At 39.3% G+C, this 22,899-nt stretch overlaps 1 protein-coding gene across 5 annotated transcripts in view; it reads left to right on the forward strand.

Annotated features, from left to right (window-relative positions):
* The window catches only part of CACNB2 (calcium voltage-gated channel auxiliary subunit beta 2), a 395,376-nt gene that overhangs the window by 216,864 nt on the left and 155,613 nt on the right, over window positions 1-22,899 (forward strand). Inside the window, exon 1 of one of the 5 annotated variants that reach the window (XM_084619154.1) lies at window positions 5,615-5,825. The exons of the other annotated variants lie outside the window; for them this stretch is intronic. Within the exon in view, the coding sequence (XP_084475280.1) occupies window positions 5,793-5,825 (33 nt within the window). The 5' untranslated portion in view covers window positions 5,615-5,792. Of the gene's footprint in view, window positions 1-5,614; window positions 5,826-22,899 lie in introns of those variants that run through there. 5 annotated transcript variants of the gene reach the window in all.

Here is a 22,899-nt window from a genome sequence, read left to right on the forward strand (position 1 = left end):
GGGCCATCCTGATTATCACTACCAAAGTTTTTTTTTCTCCTGCTGATAATAGCCCACCTTAATTGATTAGTCTCATTAGAGTTGGTATGACAACACCCATTTTTTCATGTTCTCTGTATATATATATTCATGTTCTCTGTATATATATCTCTTCCTACTGTATTTTCCACTGCATGCATCTGATGAAGTGGGTTTTAGCCCACGAAAGCTTATGTCCAAATAAATTTGTTAGTCTCTAAGGTTCCACAAGGACTCCTCATTCTTTTTGCTGATACAGACTAACACGACTACCACTCTGAGAGTTGCAAGAGTAGTTTTACAGCACAAATAATATGGGAATAATCCCCTGTGGCCAGATCTGTCATATTTATAGCCCCTTTATGCTCTCACAGTGCTGCAAAGTGGCCACAATAAAACAGGCAATTAGGCCCCACATCCTTGCAGAAGGTGTCAAATCTGTTTGTGACATGTTATCATTTGGATTGAATGTATTAGCATCTTGCTGTAAGGAGAATGGCAGCCACTTACAGTATGTGACTTCCCATGACATTGCAAGAACACTATCATGTTATCTCCTCCTGCACTACAAGATAACATGTGTCCCCAGTGTATGTATATTTTTAAGCTGTGAAGCTTCTGTCGTTAACGTTATCACTGAAGTATCCTGAAATAGAAAACTCCAGGCAGGTTGGATTGTGTTGGAGAATGGTTACCATAATAACCAAAAAAACAATCTGTGCATGATAAGCAGATTCAGTGTTTAAAAATAAAGTTTAAATAGTATTCCAGTAGCTCCACAGGGATTTATTACATTTAATTCTGTTCATTACTTTGAGATCTTCTTTGTCATTTAAAAATGTGTTCAGTCCAAGAATTTTATATCTAATAAACATTAATACATTTCAAATTACAATAATTCTTGTCAATCTCAGCAGCCATATTTGAGGCATATACCATTCCTAAAATAAATTTACAAACTGGCCAAATTGTGTGTGGACTTATATTGCAGATGATGGCGTTTGTACATAAGGCCAGATATAATCTCAGTGCTAAGGGAGCTCAAAGAGTCCTTGAGATCAGTGCAGAATACTTCTGTGAGCCCCTTTGGGGCAATGCTCTGTGCATGCCATGCCATGCCATGGGATTGTACCTTAAAGGCACTGACTACTTCCATTTTTTTCTGAAACAACTCTGCATCCGCAACTGTGGTGAAGGAGAAAGGAGGCTATAAGCGAGAATGATTTGCAACATGGTCACTAGCGAGGACTGCTACAATAGGGGGCAAATTATGTACAACTTAATGGCTGCAGTTTAACTCTGATCTGCACCTCTTAACATGCTGTGTGAGTTTGCTGAGGAGTGGAAGGCAGACTGTCTTGAATGACAGAAAAATAATGCAAAAAAGAAGAAAAAGGGGGAAAATATTGTTGTAGTGGAGCAACAGGTGACAAGTGAAACACAGTTTCCAGGGCCTGCATTTTCCTATCGAAACTGCTATAGCAAAGTTACATCATATCACACTCAGGCGACAATTCTCAGCTTGCAAAGCCACTTGCACTCGCTCTTATCGAGCTAGCATGCTAAAAATAGTGGCATAGTTGTGGTAGCACAGGAATTGGCAGCGGTGGCATGGACTAGCCACCCCAAATACAAATCCACCTGAACACCCTGGGTACATAAAACACCGAAAGACCCCGGTTGTTGGTGGGCAGGATTGAACCTGGGACCTCTGGAGCTTAGTGTATGAGCCTCTATTGCATGAGCTAAGAGCCACATGGCTGTTAGTGAAGGTTGTAGCAGACTCATTAATCTCTAAGTGATCTTGGTGCCACTCGAGGGGACAGAACATACTCAGGGCAGCTTGCCCATGCTGCTGCTGCCTGTGCTACCATGGCTACATTATTTTTAGCAAGCTGGGAATCACACCCCTAGCTTGCAGGGTAGACATAGCCTCAGATGATACGGAATGAGTAACAAAGAAATATATTTACATAAAGTATAATTTTGAAGCCAGTTTATATTTTTCACTCAGCTTTTAACCTTATTCATTAGTATAGACTTGTATGGCAATGCCAAAAGCCTATTATTAGATATATTTTAATCTCAAGTGCATGGGAATTTGTTCATATTAAAAAAAAGAATATTAGTCCTAAAGTTCATTTTCTTGTTCTCTCATGTAGAAGTTTCCTTTATTTCTTCCTGTAATGCAGTCTTATAGAGCTTTCAGTGGTTCTGCAGTTGCGGTAGCAGTGAAAGTGATATTGAATAGAGACTCCGGGTAAGCTTCATAGAAAAAAGGTTTTGAGCCCCGATATTTGTTCTAATCTATTTAGTCAGGAGTTTACAATTTGCTGATTTAAAAAAAATTAAATGTATTTGCAATCAATTTTATCTGTCCAAATAATAGAGAGAAATTCCAGGGTTTCGGTGACAGTGGTGTTGATGAGTTGGTTGGAGGTGGTTGAGTGGGGAAGGCAGGTCATCCACGAGGAAAATCTTGGGCTCCTCAGATTCCCATTTTGGGGTGAGATAAGTTCTCATGAGTTCTCTATTGCAGGTAAATGAAAAGTCGTCAAATCATAAATAATGTTGCTGAAGTTCTGTTCTTAGGAGACGTAAAAGATGTTTACAGGAAACCAATTTTGTTGCTAACTACACAAGTGAGAGTTACGAACTGTTGACATTCTTCACTAACTTGAATCTGGTTTAGGTACTAGAGCTTCAATTGCTTTCCATTCAAGTTCCTGTAGGAAAAAATAGCATGTGCTGTTGAATACAAGTTGAGCGCTTCATGTTTATTGAGCAGCGTCTGTTTAGTCTATTAACCTTGACAGCCATGTCAGCGATTTTTCAATTTGTTTTTCCCAAAGGCACTATGTATTATGATATACAAAGTTATTTATATTGTAGGGAATTCATAGCCATGCTACATAGACATTGGCCAGGGCTTAAATACCAGGTCCTTCTGCTAATCCAGCTACATTATTAGATCATTTGGAAAGTCAACATGAAGCAGGGAATGGAGATTGGTACACATGGCATAACTTCAGAAATGTCAGCCTGGGTTTTGAGCCAAATATTTTTAATAGCATTTGACATTTTTTTATGTTATGAAGGGAACAAAATCTACAGGAACATACAGAGGAGACAAAGGTAGTGATTTTGTGCACATATGGAGGTGGGGAATGTTCTTCAACTGTTCATGGATTTTTGTTCTCTAGAAGTGCCATTGGCAACCAACCTTTAATTAAGTTATTGTTCTTGTCCCAGTCCTATTATCCTTGTCCAGCGAGTCCCAGTTCTCCCCTCACAACCCAACTCCTTATCAGAGCTATCTCCTCTTCCTTATTCCCCCCCCCAGATTTGTACCTCCAATCTCCTTGTCCAGGCAGTCCCTGTCTTCTCCTCCTCCCTCTAGCTCCTTGTCTAATCTAAGTTTCTCCTCTTTTTCCCCCCAAGCAAATGGGCTTCTCGTCTCCCACCAATGTTTCCCTCACCAGCACACACCCTCACCAGATCTCCTTGCCCGCCCAGGCTGCCAGTCCCAGTTTTGCCACCTCCCCATCCATCTTTGGTCCCAGTTTCATCAGACTCCTTGTCCCTTTCCCTCTCTCCAGTCTGGCTTTGGTCCTCTCTGTATTCAAATGAGATGGCTTCCTCTTCCAGGCTGCCCGGACTTTAGCAAGGAGGTCTCTGAGAGCGAGGGGCAAGTTCTCTGCTCTTAGTTCTGGTACCCTGCCCCACCCCAATCCAGAGCTGCTGGGAGTCTGGCTTTGTCCCTATAGACCTGGAATGGGCATGCTGAGTTGCTCTGTGGGGATGGTGCATGTGCAGTCTGGTCAGCACAAGGAGCTGTGAGAAGCTCAAGCATGCTCAGTGAGGATAGACTCTTCTGAGGTTCAGCTCTAGTAAGTCTCTACTGAACATGTGTGAATATGATACACTTTTCAGACTCAGGGTCTGTCCTTCAAAGGCACAGGATTCTTTATTACTTCAGATAGTACAAACACCTGCAATGCACAGTGCAGAGTGATTTGGGGGTCTGTTTGAAACAGGGTTCCACCTGAAATGTCTCAAACAATTAAACACTGATGGACAATTAGATTCCATAGCCCAATAACAGAAAGCCACGTGGCTGACATTTTTCTTCTCCTTTACAGTACTTAGTATCCAAGGCCTGGCCTAACATGGAGTAAAACAACAAACTGCGCCTGATTTTCTGTAACCCCATATTCCTAGTACTTTTAACCATTTTAAACAGGGCTCAAATTAAATTGCCTGTTTCCAGGGCACAAGTATTTCCTCTTTCAATGGTTACCCATTCACTACATAAATATACTTCAGGGGCCTCTGTGCATTCCCACTAGTGGCATAGACAGATAAAGGAAACTAATCTAAACAGGGGGCTAAGATCTGTCAAACAGAGGGCATGAGGTTCCTAGTGCTCTTTGCCTTGTGTGGGTAAGGGTTGCACTCCTTTATATGTACTCAGACATTGGCCATTGACATCAGTAGGTGGTATTTGTGCAACTCCAACAGATGCTGCTTTGGTAGGGGTTCTTGGATTTGACACCAGGGGGTGCCATATCCCACAAGTGTGAAAGTACAGAGGTGACTCTAAAGAACAAGAGTTACCAGTAAGCAGCCTGTATATCTCTTTTGTACTGTGCTTGTAAAGGATATTTAATAAGACTTAAAAAAAAAAAATCGTGCCCCCCCCTTTTTTTTTGTATTAGCTACAGAATGATTTCAGTGGGCCAAACTCTGAAGTCCAAATTCATTTGTTTCTCAGTTCTTACTCAGACAAATTGTAACTTTAATGAGTTTGCCTAATGAAAGTTTGTCTGAGTAAGAAGTGAATGCATGGCTTTAGGCCAATCCCAGTGCTGTAAATTGGGACACTTTCCCTTAATGTTGAGGCAATAGGTGTGATTGTCTGTTATGATGTGATGGCAGTTTGATAAAGATAAGTCACACTGTTCGTATTTCACTAATAGAACACTGTAGAATCAACCCACATTTGAATCATGAACTTTGAATGTAAGTAATAGAGACCACCCTAGTAAGGAAGAAACAGTGCTGGGGGGGTGAATTTGGCTTTCATATACATTGATGTAGGTCCCCTGAAGTCAACACAGGGCTGAATTTTGGCTAGCTCAGTAAGTTTGCAAATTGAAAAGTGTCTACTCTTCTTGATTTCTTGAAGTTAAATTGTTTCCTCTCAATAATATTTTGAGTGCTTCATCGGAGTCCAGTATTTACTCCAAGAGTCTATACATGCCTACTGAAAACAAATCAATTAAGTGTCTGTTCATAATAAAAGAAATAGAAATGGTACTTCATTGATATCACTGAGCTCTCTCTCATCACAATACGTCACTAGAGTTCTGGTTACTTTTCACTACACTCCTTTTGCAACCAATCAGTACAAGGTCAGCAACATGTGATTAAGAACAGAACCCTAAATGAATACCCCAGCTCACCCCCTGCATTGCTCTGCCTGTAGGAATGGATTAACCTAACACATCCTAGCTGGTGGCGCTGCTGCTGCTGCTTTTCTTTGTGGATTTTTTTTACTGGTGTAGCTTGCCAGACCATTTCCTTAACTGCTTACAGCAAGAGGGTTTGTTTTTGGCTCTGAGAACAATACTTAAAGAGCATTTTGGGCGTGGGAAACAAGTACTGAAACTCTATTCCAGCTGTAGAAGCTGTATCGCTTACACAGACACTAAAGATACGCTTCGCTCTTACTTTGGGACTTAATGGACATGTAAGATCCTGAAGGTGCAGATATGTATCTTTATGACAGTGAAGATTATGAAGTGGTAAGATGTTAATTAAATGTGCTTTTATTGAGTTGAGTATCTTTCAAAAGTTAATATACAGCTTTGAATTTCTGATCAATGCCATTTTGTTTTTGTACTTGCATAAATTACTGTAATTTTATTCATAATTCTTCCATGGTCTAGCAGTTACAAAAATTAGATTTAGCATAAAAATTGAAATAGGTACAAATTGATAGATTAAAATTAAATTGCCTTTATTTCTGTCATGTTGGGTGAGGTATGTTAGTACAACTATAAATATAGATTTGAATCCTTTGAATAATATGGGCCAAATTCAGCACTGTGCTCAACAGCACTGTACACATGAATAAGTGGAGCAGGATTTGGCCCATAGCATAACTCAATACAGCTCAACTGACTTCCAAGTATTTGTACCCACTTCCAGCAGGTCTGGATTTGGCTGTATGTGTGTAGAAACACTGGAAAACAATTTTGTAGAAAACTTCAAAACATTTCAGTTTAATGCCTAAATCTGCCTTCCAAACAGTTTATTTTAAAAATGGAATGAGATTTGGCACCCTTTCTGATAAATCTTTTTGTGAAATAAAATTTAAATAAAGATGTAGTAAGACGAAATGGGGAGCAAAATGAAAAGAGTCTCTCCTATGTTATCTGCTACTTTTATGGGATAAGAAGTCTGCATATTTTACAGACTGAGGCCTTGATGCTGCATTGTATTCAGCATTGATGGACATCTGTACACCCACAGAACTCACAGCCGGATTGGATCAGGATTTAACAGGCTTTAGAGGAAGATGATACAACCAAAATCCTTTTAAGAAAGAAAGCTATCCTACAGTACATCCAAATAAAGTTCTGCATTACAAGTGGCAGGGCAGATGCTGTGGTTTTGATTACTCAAGTTACTTAACTGTACTGTTCTTCTGAAGTCTGAAAGCTCCATTTATTGTGCTCTGGATACTTCCACAATCTCAAGGAATTAATTTGATTATTTAAAATGCATTGTTTTTCATTTTTCTTGATTCTAAGTAGATATGCTTTTTTTGGTGTGACAGTTATATTTTAGTTTATTCAAGCATTATAGGAAGACAGATGAGAAGATCATTTAAAAGCAGTGCTTAACATATTGAACTGCTTTAAGTCACACAAAGATTCACAAACTCTAACAAAATAGATTGAAAAGAACTTGTAGCAGACAAATCAGTTACAGAAGAAGCCATTGTTCCACAGTTTGGAGTAATATTGTGCCCAGTTATAACTAAATTGGGCACAATTCAATTTTTTTTTGTAATTTTGATGGGTAATATTGAATGTTTATTTTTAAGCATTTTCAATTTTTATCTAAATAAAGTTTCACGGTTACTGGAAATTATGGTGGGGGGTGAAGTCAGACAATGACATCAGACATTACATTTTGTGTCAAAACAGGCAAAATAAATATTCGTACATCAAACTCTAAAGCAACATTTTTCTTATTTTGCCTATCAGTAAACTTTGATTGTAAATGGCAATATTGTTCCATCAGTTTGTGGGTACTCGGGGAAATCAACTTTTACCAGTATGTACCAAAAAAATCTAATCCTTCTAAGCCTAGTTATAGCATGCAGTATTCTTGGCTAAATTGTTAGTTTTACAAATGATTTTGGAAAGTTGCAGCATTTAATTTTAGTCATTATGTTATTGATCCATTAGTAACTAGAAAATTGAACAAATAACCTCTAGTGCTAGTTGTAAGACATTAGAGGGACTGACTTTCCACTCTCTTGCATTTTGGGTAGTCCTTTACAGTACAAAGTAGGTACAACATGATATGATTTTGGTAGCATTTTACACCCTTTTTGTACTCTCTTTGTACAAGTGTAAATTACTATACAAGGTGCCAGGTAGTGGAGAATGAGGCCCAAAATGAATAAGCCATTTTCTGGCTATACTGAAAGGACAGGAGACATTTGACATGGTTTTAATCAGGCTGCAACTTTGTTATTAGATATCTGGGTTTATAGAGCAGATAAAAGTGTACAGAGCAGGTAACCCCATGTTCATTCAATAACTTTCCAGGGGGCTTCCACCAGCCCCCCCCCTTTTACAACCAGGTCCCACAGCCAATCCACTGCTGGGACCTTACCTTCCACGTAGGAGGGTTAAGGTGGGCTATAAGAAAGGAAGGTTAGCTCCCTGCCGTACCAATCATAAGAGCCTCAAGCCCCAAAATGCACACCTCATTCCGTGCCTTTAACCAACACCTCCTTTTTAAGTCCTTTACCAGGCCATTTATCCGGTCACTGTATACCTTTCCTATGGGGTACCTGCACTGGACATCCGCTCCACACTTATAATGACATATAGCCTAACTCCCTTCATGCCACATGTCAACAAAGCCTTCCCCGAACCTGCTGTAGGAAAGGTGAAAAAACCTCAACTCTACCTAGGCCAATCTGGGGGTAAGGGAAAAATTCCTTCCCAGCCCTGCTAAAAAGGGGTGGCTAGTGCAATGCCCACAGCAGGTCTAAACCAAACCTAAAGAGGATGGGTGGATGCTGCCTCAGCTGGCTCCATGTGAAATGGGGTTTCACCACATGGGTTGCCCCTTTTAAACTCTTCTATCTCTTTTAAATGCTCTCAGATTTCACAAGATGAATCAGTGTCACCCCTCTTCCCCTTTTGCAGCAGTTTGACCTCTCTCCTCCCCCCACCATAAAACACTGTTCTCTTCATTCAGCCACACAGACAAATTGCCATCTCCCCCCAACCTCCGCTTAAAGGTGCGGTGCCGTTGTGGTCATTGTAAGGGAATCCTGAGAATTTTCTTACTGTTAAGTAAGGATTTAGGAATACAGTTGAGATTTTGGACCCTAACCGAATGAAAGCCAAGTATCCTCTTTAGGTGTATGTAGGAGGATAAGGGGAGGGAAGGAAATCAATTCAATTCCCTGAGATTTGGCCAGGGAGAGAGATGAAAGTCATAAAAAGCAACTACATTTCAATATTTACAGTGGGGTATTGCTTGAAGGAAACTTGAAATGTTACAGAAATAGTAGATTGCTGTTACCCTCAGAGATTTGTTGTGGATAAGTGAGCAAGCTCATGTCTGAAAGATTGAGTTCTTCAATTCCAGAACCTAAGTTACAAATTGTTGCTGAGTTTACATGGGCAAACATATTTTTGACAAACTTATATGACTCATAGACTTTAAGTTCAGAAGGGACCATTATGTTAACCTAGTCTGACCTCCTGCGCAACGCAGGCCACAGAATCTCACCCACCCACTCCTGCAATAAACCACTCACCTATGTCTGAGCTATTGAAGTCCTCAAATCATGGTTTAAAGACTTTAAGGTACAGAGAATCCTCCAGCAAGTAACCCATGCCCCACGCTGCAGGGGAAGGCGAAAAACCCCCAGGGCCTCTGCCAATCTGCCCTGGAGGAAAATTCCTTCCTGACCCCAAATATGGAGATCAGCTAAACCCTGGGCAAGATTCACCAGTCAGATACCCAGGAAAGAATTCTCTGTAGTAACTCAGATCCCACCCCATCTAACATCCCATCACAGGCCATTGGACCTATTTACCACTAATAGTCCAAGATCAATTAATTGCCAAAATCATGTTATCCCATCATATCATCTCCTCCATGAATTTATCAAGGTTAATCTTGAAGCCAGATAGGTCTTTTGCCCCCACTGCTTCCCTTGGAAGGCTGTTCCAGAACTTCACTTCTTTGATGGTTAGAAACCTTCAGATAATTTCAAGTCTAAACTTCCTGATGGCCAGTTTATATCCATTTGTTCTTGTATCCACATTGGTACTGAGCTTAAATAATTCCTCTCCCTTCCTGGTATTTATCCCTCTTATATATTTATAGAGAGCAATCATATCTCCCCTCAGCCTTCTTTTAGTTAGGCTAAACAAGCCAAGCACCTTGAGTCTCCTTTCATAAGACAGGTTTTCCATTTCTCGGATCAGATTTATGCAGAACTGTAAATTTAAAATTATTTCATGCATGACTTTATCATTCCAGTGGTATTTAGGCAGAACTCCTGATTGGTTCTGACTTTGTAACTGGGTGTTTTGCTTAAAAATCATGAAGTAATTGGACATTGCACACAGCAAATTTCTAGAACATGATGTACTGATTCAGGATTCTTAATAGGCAAGTGAGTATCTAGTTTTCTGTATGAATCTGTAGTTTATGAAGCCATATGTTCTGCATTGAGGAAAAGACAGTTATGTTGTCATCCCACACAAACAATTACCTATGAGTCATTACACAAAAAAGGGTAGCCAAAAATGTGACACACAGAATCTGTAGATTTTCTTTTAAGTTTGGTGTTTATTTCAAATAATGTTAAAACATGAGTCTGAGGTATTCCGGTAGTACATGTAAAATTTGATTCTAACATACAAGACCTGAGATTAATGATAAAATTAAAGACAACAAGATTGAAAACATTAAGAACATAAGAATGGCCATACTGGGTCAGACCAAAGGTCTGTCTAGCCCAGTATCCTGTCTTCCGACAGTGGCCAATGCCAGGTGCCCCAGAAGGAATGAACAGGTAATCATCCAGTGATCCATTCCCTGTCGCTCATTCCTAGCTTCTGGCAAACAGAGGATAGGGACACCATCCCTGCCCATCCTGGCTCATAGCCATTGATGGAGTGATCCTCCATGAATTTATCTAGTTCTTTTTTGATCGCTGTTATAGTCTTGGCCTTCACAACATCCTCTGGCAAGAAGTTCCACAGGTTGACTGTGCGTTGTGTGAAGAAATACTTCCTTTTGTTTGTTTTAAACCTGCTTAGTGTAGCTGAATTTGAGTAAAAAATTTTCAGTAAAATGAAGTTTGTATAGCTTTTATAATGTATCTTTAAGATAAATTTACATGAAATTACCATAGATAAATGTGTTTTGTCTGTTCTTACAGAAATGGAAACTTCTGGGGTGAAATTCCGATTCCAATGGCAAAACTCACATCAACTTTAATGGGGCAGGATTTCACCCCTGTAATTCTATTCTTTCCCTTAGAACAGGAGCTCTATTCTTTCCCTGTATATTATTAAAATCTCAGTCTTTTTCAGTCTCTTTCCCTGTCTCTTTCTGGATGACTTTCTCTTTTTCCCGTTTCCCTCAACTTTTCTTGGAGCTCTACTTGTTTAATCTATGCAGAATAAGTCTCAGATACCTGACAGGAGATTGTTCTTTCTGTTGTGAGCAGACATGCTCTTGTGGCTAGAAGGACAGAATATTGCTCGAGGATCAATTTCAAAAGATAAACCAGAGGATTATGGCTACTCTCACTATTCAGGAAAATTTAATTTATCGCCTCATGCCACATTTGACAAATGATACATTGTTAAAATCCTCAATAACACTGTACGAGCATTCATTCCTCACTTGAGTTGCTCAAATAAATTTGTTAGTCTCTGAGGTGCCACAAGTATTCCTTTTCTTTTTGCGAATACAGACTAACACAGCTGCTACTCTGAAATCTGGCCTGACTGTGACACCCTATACTAGGAAAGAAAACGTAACAACTGAAAATGTGCCTGTGTCCTCCAGAATGCAGCAGTCCATTTACTAAGCAGCACCAGATGCTGGAGCCATCTCTCTCCCTTGCTCCAATCCCAAATGAATACAAACTTGTGTTCACAAGGGCATGGTACTAATCTTCATATATCTGAACCAAGTGAGTCCAAACTACCTGAAGGACCACTTCTTTCTTTATAACCAGGGACAGTTCAGTTGTCCACAACAAGGGTAAGTTTCATAAGAGTTGACATGAAGACAGAGCTCTTCTGTGATTGACCTTTGGCTATGAAACTCCTTCAGGAGATAAGAATGATCACAAATCTGTCTTCAAGTCTAAATGCAAGACCTATCTCCTGCTGTCTTCTCTTTCCCAAAACATCAGTGAAATGCAAACCCTAATACTTAATGACAAATATTCTTCTCTGCCATTGGAAAAGCTACAGAGAATCAGCTTACAACAGATTACCTGTGTCTTTTTTCTAAGGTGATCTGAGGCAATGGAGATAGGGTTTTCTTTTAAAAAAAATATGTAAATGTTGGAGAGGTGTCTCAGAGCTGCTTCTGATTGCTGTGTTTTATTGGGTTTTTTTAGGAAAATCATTGGGTTATATTTCCTTTCGTGTCTTCTGTTATCAGATATGCTTCTCTTAAGGTCAGCTAGGGTTAGGTATATATGACAATTTGTTATTTGCCTCTAACTCTTCATTAATTTCAGAACAGATAGAGGCAAATGAGAGAAGAGCACTGTATATGCCAGTTCAGAAACTGATGTAAGGAAAAAAAATAATTTACCTCCTAAAACTTGAAGTGATGCTCATTACCTTTGTAAAGCTTCTGCAGTCTAAATAAAGAACAGTGATTGAATTTGGATTGTACTAATCAGAGATATGGCACTACATTTTACCACTGAATATTACTGTTCATTTTGTAACTTACAATTCATGTAGTGTGTAGTTAGAAATGAGAGGTTAAAATTGAATATGTTTAGTTTTCTAATTAAATAATTTGCTTAACAAATATCTGTTTCCCTTCAGCTATTTTACATGTCAGGGCAAGTGTATTGTTAGCATTTTTCATTTAAAATGCACATCTGCAAACTACTCCGTTGCCACCTTCATATGATAGAAATTTGGCCCCTTTTATGTCTGAATGAGGTCTAATTAGATAATAACTAGAACTTTCCAAAAGAACAGTTTTTCATCAGAAAATGCTGATTTGACTAAATCAAAATATTACATGTGAACATATCAGTTTAGTCAAAATTTTCAGTTGGAAATTATCACATTTCATTTTTCCTGCATTGTTTCCACTTTCATATTCCATTAGTCTATATTGTAAATACCTTAAAAAACCCTCCCAGCCACCTAACTCCTTGACAATGCAGTATTGTTCCATTTGTTATGTCCAGTTTGATTTTAAATGTGCTAGTTGATGGGACTTCTGCCACTTTTTGGGAGATTATTGCATAAGCTAAAGGATCTCACTCTCAGGAAGGTACACGTGATATTCAGTATAATTTTCCCTTTCTTAGTTTCATCCCATTACTAGTTACATTTGCTAACTATTTCCTCTCCCTTCTTGGTGTTTACAATCTTCAAATGTCTGTAGCCATCTTTGAACTCTCTTTTTAAAATAATTCCTCAAATTATTTAAATTATTCTAGATTTACACTGGCATATCTGACAGTAGAATTTGTCCGTCTTATTTTTGTTCAAATTGTCCTTAAAAGGAATAGTACAAACATCTTTATCATTTCAGTGTTAACTTTGATTCATGTATTCAAAATTGTATTTTATGGGGCATGTTAGCTTTAGTCATATTTTTCCCAAGGTCAGTGTATGTGTTATCTGCTTTGTAAATTCAGATTTTGTAATTTACAACTCTCCTGAGACAGGTTTAACTGTAGTCTCCATAGTTTTCAAAACCCTTCTAACTTATCTGTATTAATAAGTTGGCCTGATTTTGTTTGAAGATAGATTATTTCTTTTTTCCAGACTCTTCAAATCTCCACAATTTGCACATATTCCTCTTATACGTCAGAAAGTTTCTCACACAACAGCAAGTAAACAATGCTGATGGATCCCAATTTCATGTTCTTTAAGCCACACTGGAGAAGTTGCTATTACCTTCTTTTTTTACTTCTTTTTTTTTTTTGGTGGAAATGTATGATAATCCACCCAATGCATTTCAAAACCGATCCTAAAATAAGAATTTGGATGTGACAATTTTCAGCAGTCGAATTATATGCCACTTTAAACCCCCTACCTTTTGAGCCCTCTTAATTATCCAGCAGTACAAATGACAAGAAAGTAATAATTCCATTCTCACTTTGCTGAGATGTGACAATTTATAGGGCATATTTTGCCATGAGAAAAGGAAGATTCACATCTCTCTCTTTTTTGCTATTGAAGAAGTCTAGAGGTCAGATATTGTAGCACTTGATACATTTTAATTCTCATCTTGAGTCAACCTCTAATTAACAAATTAATAAGTTAAGTGAAAACAGGGCAAAGAGGTTAGAAATAATCAAGTCTAAAAATGGGAAATACAGAGAAAAGAACTCTGTCCACCTCTCTGTTCATCAGAGATAATCTGTCATTATCATGCAGATTTAAAAAAAACTGTAAATCAACTGAATTAGAATTCAGGATTGTTCCTTTAGCCTAATAAATGAGCCTGCTCATTTGGATTGCAGGTTTCATTTTCATAGCAGAAATCTGTTTATTACCTGAGGCAGAAATCTATAAATGTCTAAGCTTGAAATTTTGGAATGACTTTTCAGTGTTCATCTTATTGTATAACCTAAGGCAATGGCTTCTAATACTATGTTATATGATGCAGCTGAAAATAGATGTGTGGAATATGTAAAGGACACATGAATGTAATTTGAATGGCAGAGCATGGTCCAGTGAATTAAGCATAGAATTGGGAGCCAGGAGCATCAGAGTTAAAATCCTATCTTTACTACTGAATGACTGTGTGGTCTTAGACAAGTAACTTACACACTCTGTGCACTTCCACATCTGTAAAATGGGGGTGGTATTTGGTTATCTCTGATAGGATGTGAGTTTTAATTAGTTAATGGAAATACAAATCTGTATACACAGCAAGTGCTGAATACTATTGTTTGGAAGCTGGGTTTTCTCCAAAAAAATTTTTATAAGTTTTTGGGATATGTACAAAGTGAGATATATTGAGTATACAAAACAGGATGTATGAGCAAAGGGACTGTGTTTGAAAGACAGATAGATTCTAACGTGTGGAGATGATTCTATAGAGAAGTGACTCCTACACCCATGGCAATTCCTTGCGCTATCTAACAGGGCATCCAAGTGCTGGATTCCGCCCTGTCCATTCCTGCTGCCATTGGACAAAAGTGGGGGAGGGAGCATGATGGGCCAAATGACTGGCTGTCTTCTGCCAGGGTTGTGGGCTGCTTCTCTTTGCTGCTGTTTTTTCCCCATATGACAACAGGTTGTGTGGTTGTTTTCCACCTTCCATCTGATATCCAGAGGTCTTGTTTGGGGATTTAAATTACACTTATTGCGGTATTGTTGTGGTTGGTGTATTAAAAATGGTCCAATGCAAGGTCATTGTAACTCAATTGTCTCTTTGGGCATGGGCCTCCAAGTCACATGTTTCAGTTTCCCGTCATCTCATCTCTCCTACCTTAGGCGTGGAAGCAACAAGTTGGGACTCTGGCTTCCAGCTAGGGTACCTATGTAGGCGTCTGGGCATAGCAGGGGCAATGCCCATATACCTGTTCTCACGTTTGTGGAATTCAGGGCCATTGATGCCCAGATGAAATCCACATTGTAACAGCCCTACAGGGTAGTTGAGGGGAATGGTTCCCATTGTTTAAGGGCTTTAATACAGTTTCAGCCTCTGCATTTAACTGTACTATGGCTGTATGCATCTAATTTATTTCTGTGACCACATAAACAAGCATTTATAGAGGATCTCATTTTATTCCAAAACAAAATGGGCCAGTTTCTTCTACCTTCATCCAGCTGTAAGCTGTGGAGGCCCAAATGTCTACACTCAAAACTCCCACTGACACCAATAGATTTTTAAGCTCTGGTAAGGTTTATATGAGTAGGTCCAGTATATTTCTTCCAAACCAGCCTCTAAACCTAAGCAAGAAGTGTCCTAAACTTGATATCAATCAAAAATATAATGTCAGTAAACTGATATATAAATACGAATTCTTAAGCTAGGTCACAGAGCCCTTGCTCTGTAAAGTAACTTTCCAGCTCTGGAATTTCCTGAAAACAGACTATAATTCTACTTTTCAATGAAATGAGAAATGACACTAAACTAGGAGGAGAGGTAGATACGCTGGAGGGTAGGGATAGGATACAGAGGGACCTAGACAAATTAGAGGATTGAGCCAAAAGAAATCTGATGAGGTTGAACAAGGACAAGTGCAGAGTCCTGCACTTAGGACGGAAGAATCCCATGCACCGCTACAGACTAGGGACCGAATGGCTCGGCAGCAGTTCTGCAGAAAAGGACCTAGGGGTTACATTGGACGAGAAGCTGGATATGAGTCAACAGTGTGCCGTTGTTGCCAAGAAGGCCAATGGCATTTTGGGATGTATAAGTAGAGGCATAGCGAGCAGATCGAGGGACGTGATCGTCCCCCTCTATTCGACATTGGTGAGGCCTCATCTGGAGTACTGTGTCCAGTTTTGGGCCCCACACTACAAGAAGGATGTGGATAAATTGGAGAGAGTCCAGCGAAGGGCAACAAAAATGATTAGGTGTCTGGAACACATGAGTTATGAGGAGAGGCTGAGGGAACTGGGATTGTTTAGTCTGTGGAAGAGAAGAATGATGGGGGGATTTGATAGCTGCTTTCAACTACCTGAAAGGGGGTTCCAAAGAGGATGGATCTAGACTGTTCTCAGTGGTAGCTGATGACAGAACAAGGAGTAATGGTCTCAAGTTGCAGTGGGGGAGGTTTAGGTTGGATATTAGGAAAAACTTTTTCACTAGGAGGGTGGTGAAACACTGGAATGCGTTACCTAGGGAGGTGGTGGAATCTCCTTCCTTAGATATTTTTAAGGTCAGGCTTGACAAAGCCCTGGCTGCGATGATTTAGTTGGGGTCTGGTCCTGCTTTGAGCAGGGAGTTGGACTAGATGACCTCCTGAGGTCCCTTCCAACCCTGATATTCTCTGATTCTATGAGAATATTCTAGAATCCTGTTAGGTGACTAAGGGCCATGTCATCCCACTGCATCCCAATGGAAAACCAGGGACAAAGAACAAACTTCACTGAGAACTCTGCTGTTCACCTCACAAAGATTCCTTTGAATTGTTCTGGGTCAAGATTTACCTACCAACAGAGCAGGTAGGGGGTTTGGCTGTCTGAACCTGTGGATATCCCAAGACCTAGGTGGAAATCCAGCACATCCTGAAGTATCAGCAAAAGCCCAGTGCCTCTGTTTTGCTCCCTAACCCTGCTCTACATTACCTGGATTATCCTCAGGATTTATGCTGCTACATCCTTTCAGCCAGTGGCTCTTCCAGAACATTCTTTAGGGGGCTTCCTGAGGTAATAAAGATGCAAAGTTAGACACAGGTTAGATATCTCTGACACAGTCATGGGAAAGATGCCGGGGGAAGGACGTACCTTTAGGGAATATACATTTTTAATATAAATACATCAAGATTTCCCACTTGGGTATACCTGCGCCAGTGTAATTCAATGGAGCTACTCCTGATTTACAACAAATTAAGAAGATATTCTGGCCCATTTTTCTGTGTATTAGTTATCTTCTTTTTAGGAGATGTGTGAGAATTATTTTGTCACCAGTTGTTTTCAACCATTTCCCCCCACTGCACTGACCTCTCTCCAGGAAGCACCCACTGTTCTCACCCTGTATACTTTTTCTAATTAAAAGAAAAAAGGTGGTGCGTCCGCACTTTGGCTGTGGAAGGTTTTCTTCACAATAAGATCTACAGGCTTTATTTTTAAAAAAGAAAAACAGGCTTTGAAGAACACTTGAGAGGTATATCTCTGCACTCCCCTTTTCACCCCATCTCTCCAGCTAGTTCACTGAATCCCACACCATCCTCTGGTTTGGGAAACAATGATCTAGAGAAATCAGCATAGGATTAGGAGTCAGGAACTCTTGGATATTAATTCTACCTATATCAATGACTATCTGTGTGGCCTTGCAAAAATCATTTGATCTCTGTTTCTGTTTCTCCATCTGAAAAAAAATTTAATAAACTACCTGACAGGCTGAGATGATTAATCAGTAAAATACTTTGAACTCGTTAAGTGCTATAAGAAGATGTCTGTTGCTTAAACCAGGGATCAATGGTAGAACTACCCTTGTGAATTTTTTCCGTCTACTTCATGACTTTGACCCAGAATTTGTCAATAATTAGATATTAGATACTTAATCAGGTACATGTGTGGATTTTATTATCCTATACAATACATTATACACAGATGGGGGGGGATATTTTTTCCTTCAGAAACCTTACACGCCACAATCATATAACATTTTCAGTGACATAAAAAATCATCATGCCATATATCTGATCTTACAAAGAATAAAATACTTCTATCTGGTGCACATGCCAGTATTCTCTTTAATAGGTAAGGTTCTGTTTTACAAGGGTGCAAAAAAAAGAAAAATAAAAAAACAACAACCCAGAACCAGTTTGCAATGTCCTGTATCTTTGTGAGTCAAGTCAAGTTATCTTGGCCAAAACCAAACGTGGTTGGGCTCTACATAATAATAAGTTTGCTTTAGAAAATACAGTGGTATTAAAGATGAGTATGAAAAAGAGTATGTTTGGATTTGATTGGGTAGACTTTACGTGTTTTTGAAATTATATCATTTGCTCACTTATTAAAACAGAGAAATGTATGGTTTGATCAGGTGGGCAATTGTAACCCCTGTGCCTAATAGGGAAATATCTCTTTAAGACCCATTGTGGCAAGGTAGGAGTGCACTGTGTCTGGGTCATTGTTGCTAGGCAGATTAAGCATTCCACATCCAGAAGCTTCTGGAATGCGGTGTGTAGTTCTGGGTCTGCTCCAATAGGTTTCCTGTTGCTGGAGTCAGATTTCAAGAGGGCAAGCAGACAGGGCAGCTGCTTTGCAGAGGGCCATGCGTCCTGTGTGAGTTTGGAGAAGCTGAGCCCAGAAGCGGAAAGCAGGCTGTTGTCCCTAACTCTAAAGCATTTTGTACCAGGGTTTTCTTTAAATTGATACACTTAACTGAGTGGTTGGTTAATCAGTTAGCTGACTGGCTAGCAGTGATTTCAGCAGAGGAAGAGTCTGCATGGATTCCAGCTGAAAATTCCTACAAGCAAGTGGAGGGAAAATGTTGTTTTAGACTCAGCAGACTGTATAGATTTGGTGATCAAAGACTCTAACTGAGACTTAGGTGAACAAAACCTAAGCTTTTGGGAATTTTCAGTTTCTTCTCACTGTATTTTTGTAGGGACTGACCTGTTCAGATTATAGTTTGTTTTTTTTTATTTATGTTTATGTATAACTGTGAAGATAATGTCTGTGGATTATAAAATAGCCATGTCATTCTGTAAAAATTAGATTATTTGTTTCATCGTAAGTTTTTATAAAGTTATTTAATTAACTTCATTTCTTTAGTTTCTTTTGGGACTTGAATGTGGGGCGGTTGACTCTGTGCAATCCTTCCTGAAAATCCTTAGATTTCCTGAACTCTGGGTCTCCAGCTACTTTTTATGGGAGTTGGGGTTTTTATAGGCACTGAAGATGGGAAATGAAATGCCCTGTAGCCCACCCAAAGGTTACACTTGGCGCCCAAACAGACAGGTACTTCAGGATTGCTCAGACCTCACCTCTGAATTCTTTTGAGGAATATTGCAGTTAGTTATAAAATAATGTGGTGTTATTGAATATAATTGAATTTGTGCACTATATTAACATTATTAAGATAATGGAAACTTGCACACAGTTAGGGTTAGATCCCTATAGGACCATTTTGGTCACTGATGTGCCTCCTGTTGATAGTATAGCAGAAATTAAAAGTCTATTGGAATCTTTGGTCATGTGACTAATATGAGGCGGGTGAAGGGAGAATGAAAAGATATGATTCTCTGTGAATTTGAAGACTGTGTCTGTGATGCACATAGGAAGGAAATGTGTGTTGCAGAAGCTAGGGCAGAAATGGGATGTGATTCCTATCCATTTTGAAGTTTTGCCATTTATACCCACTAGTTCTGTGCCCAGAGTACCCCAGTGCAGGAATCAGGGATATTTTGTGTATTCTGACAGAGGGTTCAAGACTGAGACACAGGCTGTGGTTTCACCTGTGAGTGATAGACAGACTAGGTGGTTAACAGATGGTACACCAGTTATAGACCGCGGTCCAGTAGAAGCCTCTACTCCTGCTATGACATGCAACATCTTTTGTTAGAGAGAGTGCTGAAATCTGCCAATGTAACTGTGACTGATGTGAAGTTTAAACTGAAATGTTTTTCAGGTAATTCACCCAGACCCAGTGGAGAAGTAGATTATCTTACTTGGTGAGCACAAGCCAAAGAGATGACGGGAGACAGTGAGATTTCTGACAAAGTCAAAAGAAGGAAGATGATTAAAAGTTGTTTACCCCCAGCATTGAAGGTGGCCTTAGGAGCTGGTAGCAAGGCATCCACTGGAGAATACTTTGAGATTTTAGAGAAGGCATATGGAAGTGTCATAAACACATCTGAGCTTAAGGCTCAATTTTCTGAAACTCACCAACACACTAGAGAACCACCTTCTGCATACCTGACTAGACTACACACATTAGCCCAAGAAATTTTGAAGGCTGGTGCGCTAAAGATACTGAATTGGACACTTATATACCAGATCAGTTTTTCCATGGTTGTTGGCATAGATCCTTATTAAATATACTCTTTTAAAAAAGGGATTAATTGTAGTGGTAGAAAAAAGAGCGTCTCTTATGTCACACTCCTTTTTGAGGTGAGATCCATTGAAAGGGAGCACTCTGATAAAAGAGAAAACTTCAACAAGAACTAGAAGAAAAAGGAAAGCCATTGAGTAGGAGTAACTTGCAGTTGATAAAGGCATATGAAAATACTCCCAGCGCGCATGAAGAAGTCACTGCAGTAGACTGGAAGGAGAAATACCTGCAGTCTGAGCAGCAGTTGGTAGGACTGCAGTTGCCCCAGCCAAGTTCTGAAACATCAATTTCAGATACACGATTTCCTCAGAGACCCAAAGAATTTCATAAACAAGCAATACCAAAATTTAACAGAAGAAACCCTTTATATTTTAACTGTGGGCAAATAGGACATTTTCAGAATGAATGTCAGAATTTTCCTAACCCCAATTTAATACATCAGCAGCTGACTGGTAGGCATTCAAATCAGAGCAAGTTTGAGCTAGGAAGAAAAGAAACTAACAACTCTCAGAGCAAGGCTGCTAGTCAGTGGGTTCAGGAGACAGATGTTAATGAGTGTCAGTGATGCCATCTGGCAGTTAGTGGGACCTGCTTCTTGTCATGGCTATGTATACCTAGATGGAGTAAAGAGTACCTGCCTAATAGATACTGGTTCTCAAGTTACTTGCATATGTGAAACTTTCTATAATGAGCATTTATCTTATTGAAAGTTATAGTCAGTTGGCAGTATACTTCAGATAGAAGGGGCAGAAGGGCAAATGGTTCCATATCTGGGATATATAACCTTGAAGATATGTATCAGAGGAGTAGCCATGTTAGTCTGGATCTGTAAAAGCGGCAAAGAGTCCTGTGGCACCTTATAGACTAACAGACGTATTGGAGCATAAGCTTTCGTGCTTTATGCTTTAATATGTCTGTTAGTCTATAAGGTGCCACAGGACTCTTTGCCTCTTGAATATACGATTCCCAAAGTTTGTCTGTGGGACTAACAAACATCATGAGGTACTAGAATTGGTTTGTCCAGACCAATGTATAAATAAACAAGTGTCGGCATTACAAGTGGGGGCTCGTCCGGGATTTCAACTGGGAAGTCTCTGAAGCTTGGGACACAGCTTCCTCAGCTAGGGGAAGTATGTAACCCACACACCTCCTGGTGTGGTGTTCTGCCCCATCTAGTGGCACCAAGACCACTTAGAGAGATTGAGTCTGCTCTACAGCCTTAGCTAAGAGGCAGTTGGCTTTCAGCTCATGCGGTAGAGGCTCATGCACTAAGCTCCCGAGGTCCGTGGTTCGATCCCACCTGCTGACGACCAGGGTCTGTCAGTGTTGCACAATGGCTAATGTCTTTTTAAGACAAATATTTCTATTCATGATTCACTAATTAGTTCCAAATTAATTCACAGTTTTAAGTGCAGTGCTAACGGCATCCTATTGCTGGGTGAACTGATTCAGTAAAATAGGAACCATCCTGAACTTTTGTGTAAAAAATATATTTGGTCAGTTTTCTTTGATTTTACCCGCTTCATTTTCAGTCACCTCTGACCAGGACTGAGAGCAAAACTGTGGAAAAGACCTTTATGAAGGCGCAAGCACAACTTAGATTCGGGGTTGCAGCTTCAACTTATAGTGCAGTTGTACCATGTGGGTTAAGGCCAGGCAAGAATTGTGGATGAGAGAGCCCTTTTTCTGCAAATAAATAATGAGGAGCTAACTAGATGTCAAAATTCATTGTGACCTTTTCCATCACATTTGTCAAATCAATACATTATATGGGTCACACTCTAGGTTATTAGTAAATAATTGGATTCAAAATTTTTTAATTTACATGAAAGGAGAATAAACCAAGCAACTTTTTTCTGATAGGGAATTTCTGAAACCAGTATGTACTCAGAATATTTACTTTGTATCTTTTCTCATCTTGCCTTGGAATGGGATTTTTTGTTTGTTCCTTTGACTTTTTCATGCTCAAAGACAAGTGACTTAGTGATAGGACCTACTTCTTTGTCTTGTGAGCTGTCTGTAGTTTATCTTGGTTACCTTCAAAGTGATAATTTCCAATTGTGCAGAACATTATCTACGTTAACTAAATAAAGTAAAGAGTGCTTTCATTTATTCCAAAGAAACAGAGAGACCAAGCAAAGATAAAGACAGTAGTCCTTGTCTTACTTTTAATTGCTGGGTATGATTTATTTCCTAAAATGATATGTATTAGTTGTACGAACCACTGGGAATTATTAAGTGGACAAAAAATATGTGGTTGAAAAGGCTTCCTCTGCTGGTCCATGTATCTGCCAAGAAAGTAGATTGGTTTCTTTTTTGTGTAACAAAGCTCCATTTCAGAGTAACAGCCGTGTTAGTCTGTATTTGCAAAAAGAAAAGGAGTACTTGTGGCATCTTAGAGACTAACCAATTTATTTGAGCATAAGCTCCAATGAAGTGAGCTGTAGCTCACAAAAGCTTATGCTCAAATAAATTGGTTAGTCATGGACCATGAATTTGGTAGGGCTCTACCTATCAAATACGATTTTCTACAGCTGTCTTGAGTGATTTGTGTTTTAAAATCTATCTTTAAATACCCCCCTTTTCACCTATTTGTAATTATATTTACTTCGTAATACATGTGAATTGTCATGACTGTATGTGTGTGTG

This window comes from Lepidochelys olivacea, assembly GCF_965140295.1.
Source record: "Lepidochelys olivacea isolate rLepOli2 genome assembly, chromosome: 2".
Taxonomy (NCBI): Eukaryota; Metazoa; Chordata; order Testudines; family Cheloniidae; genus Lepidochelys; species Lepidochelys olivacea.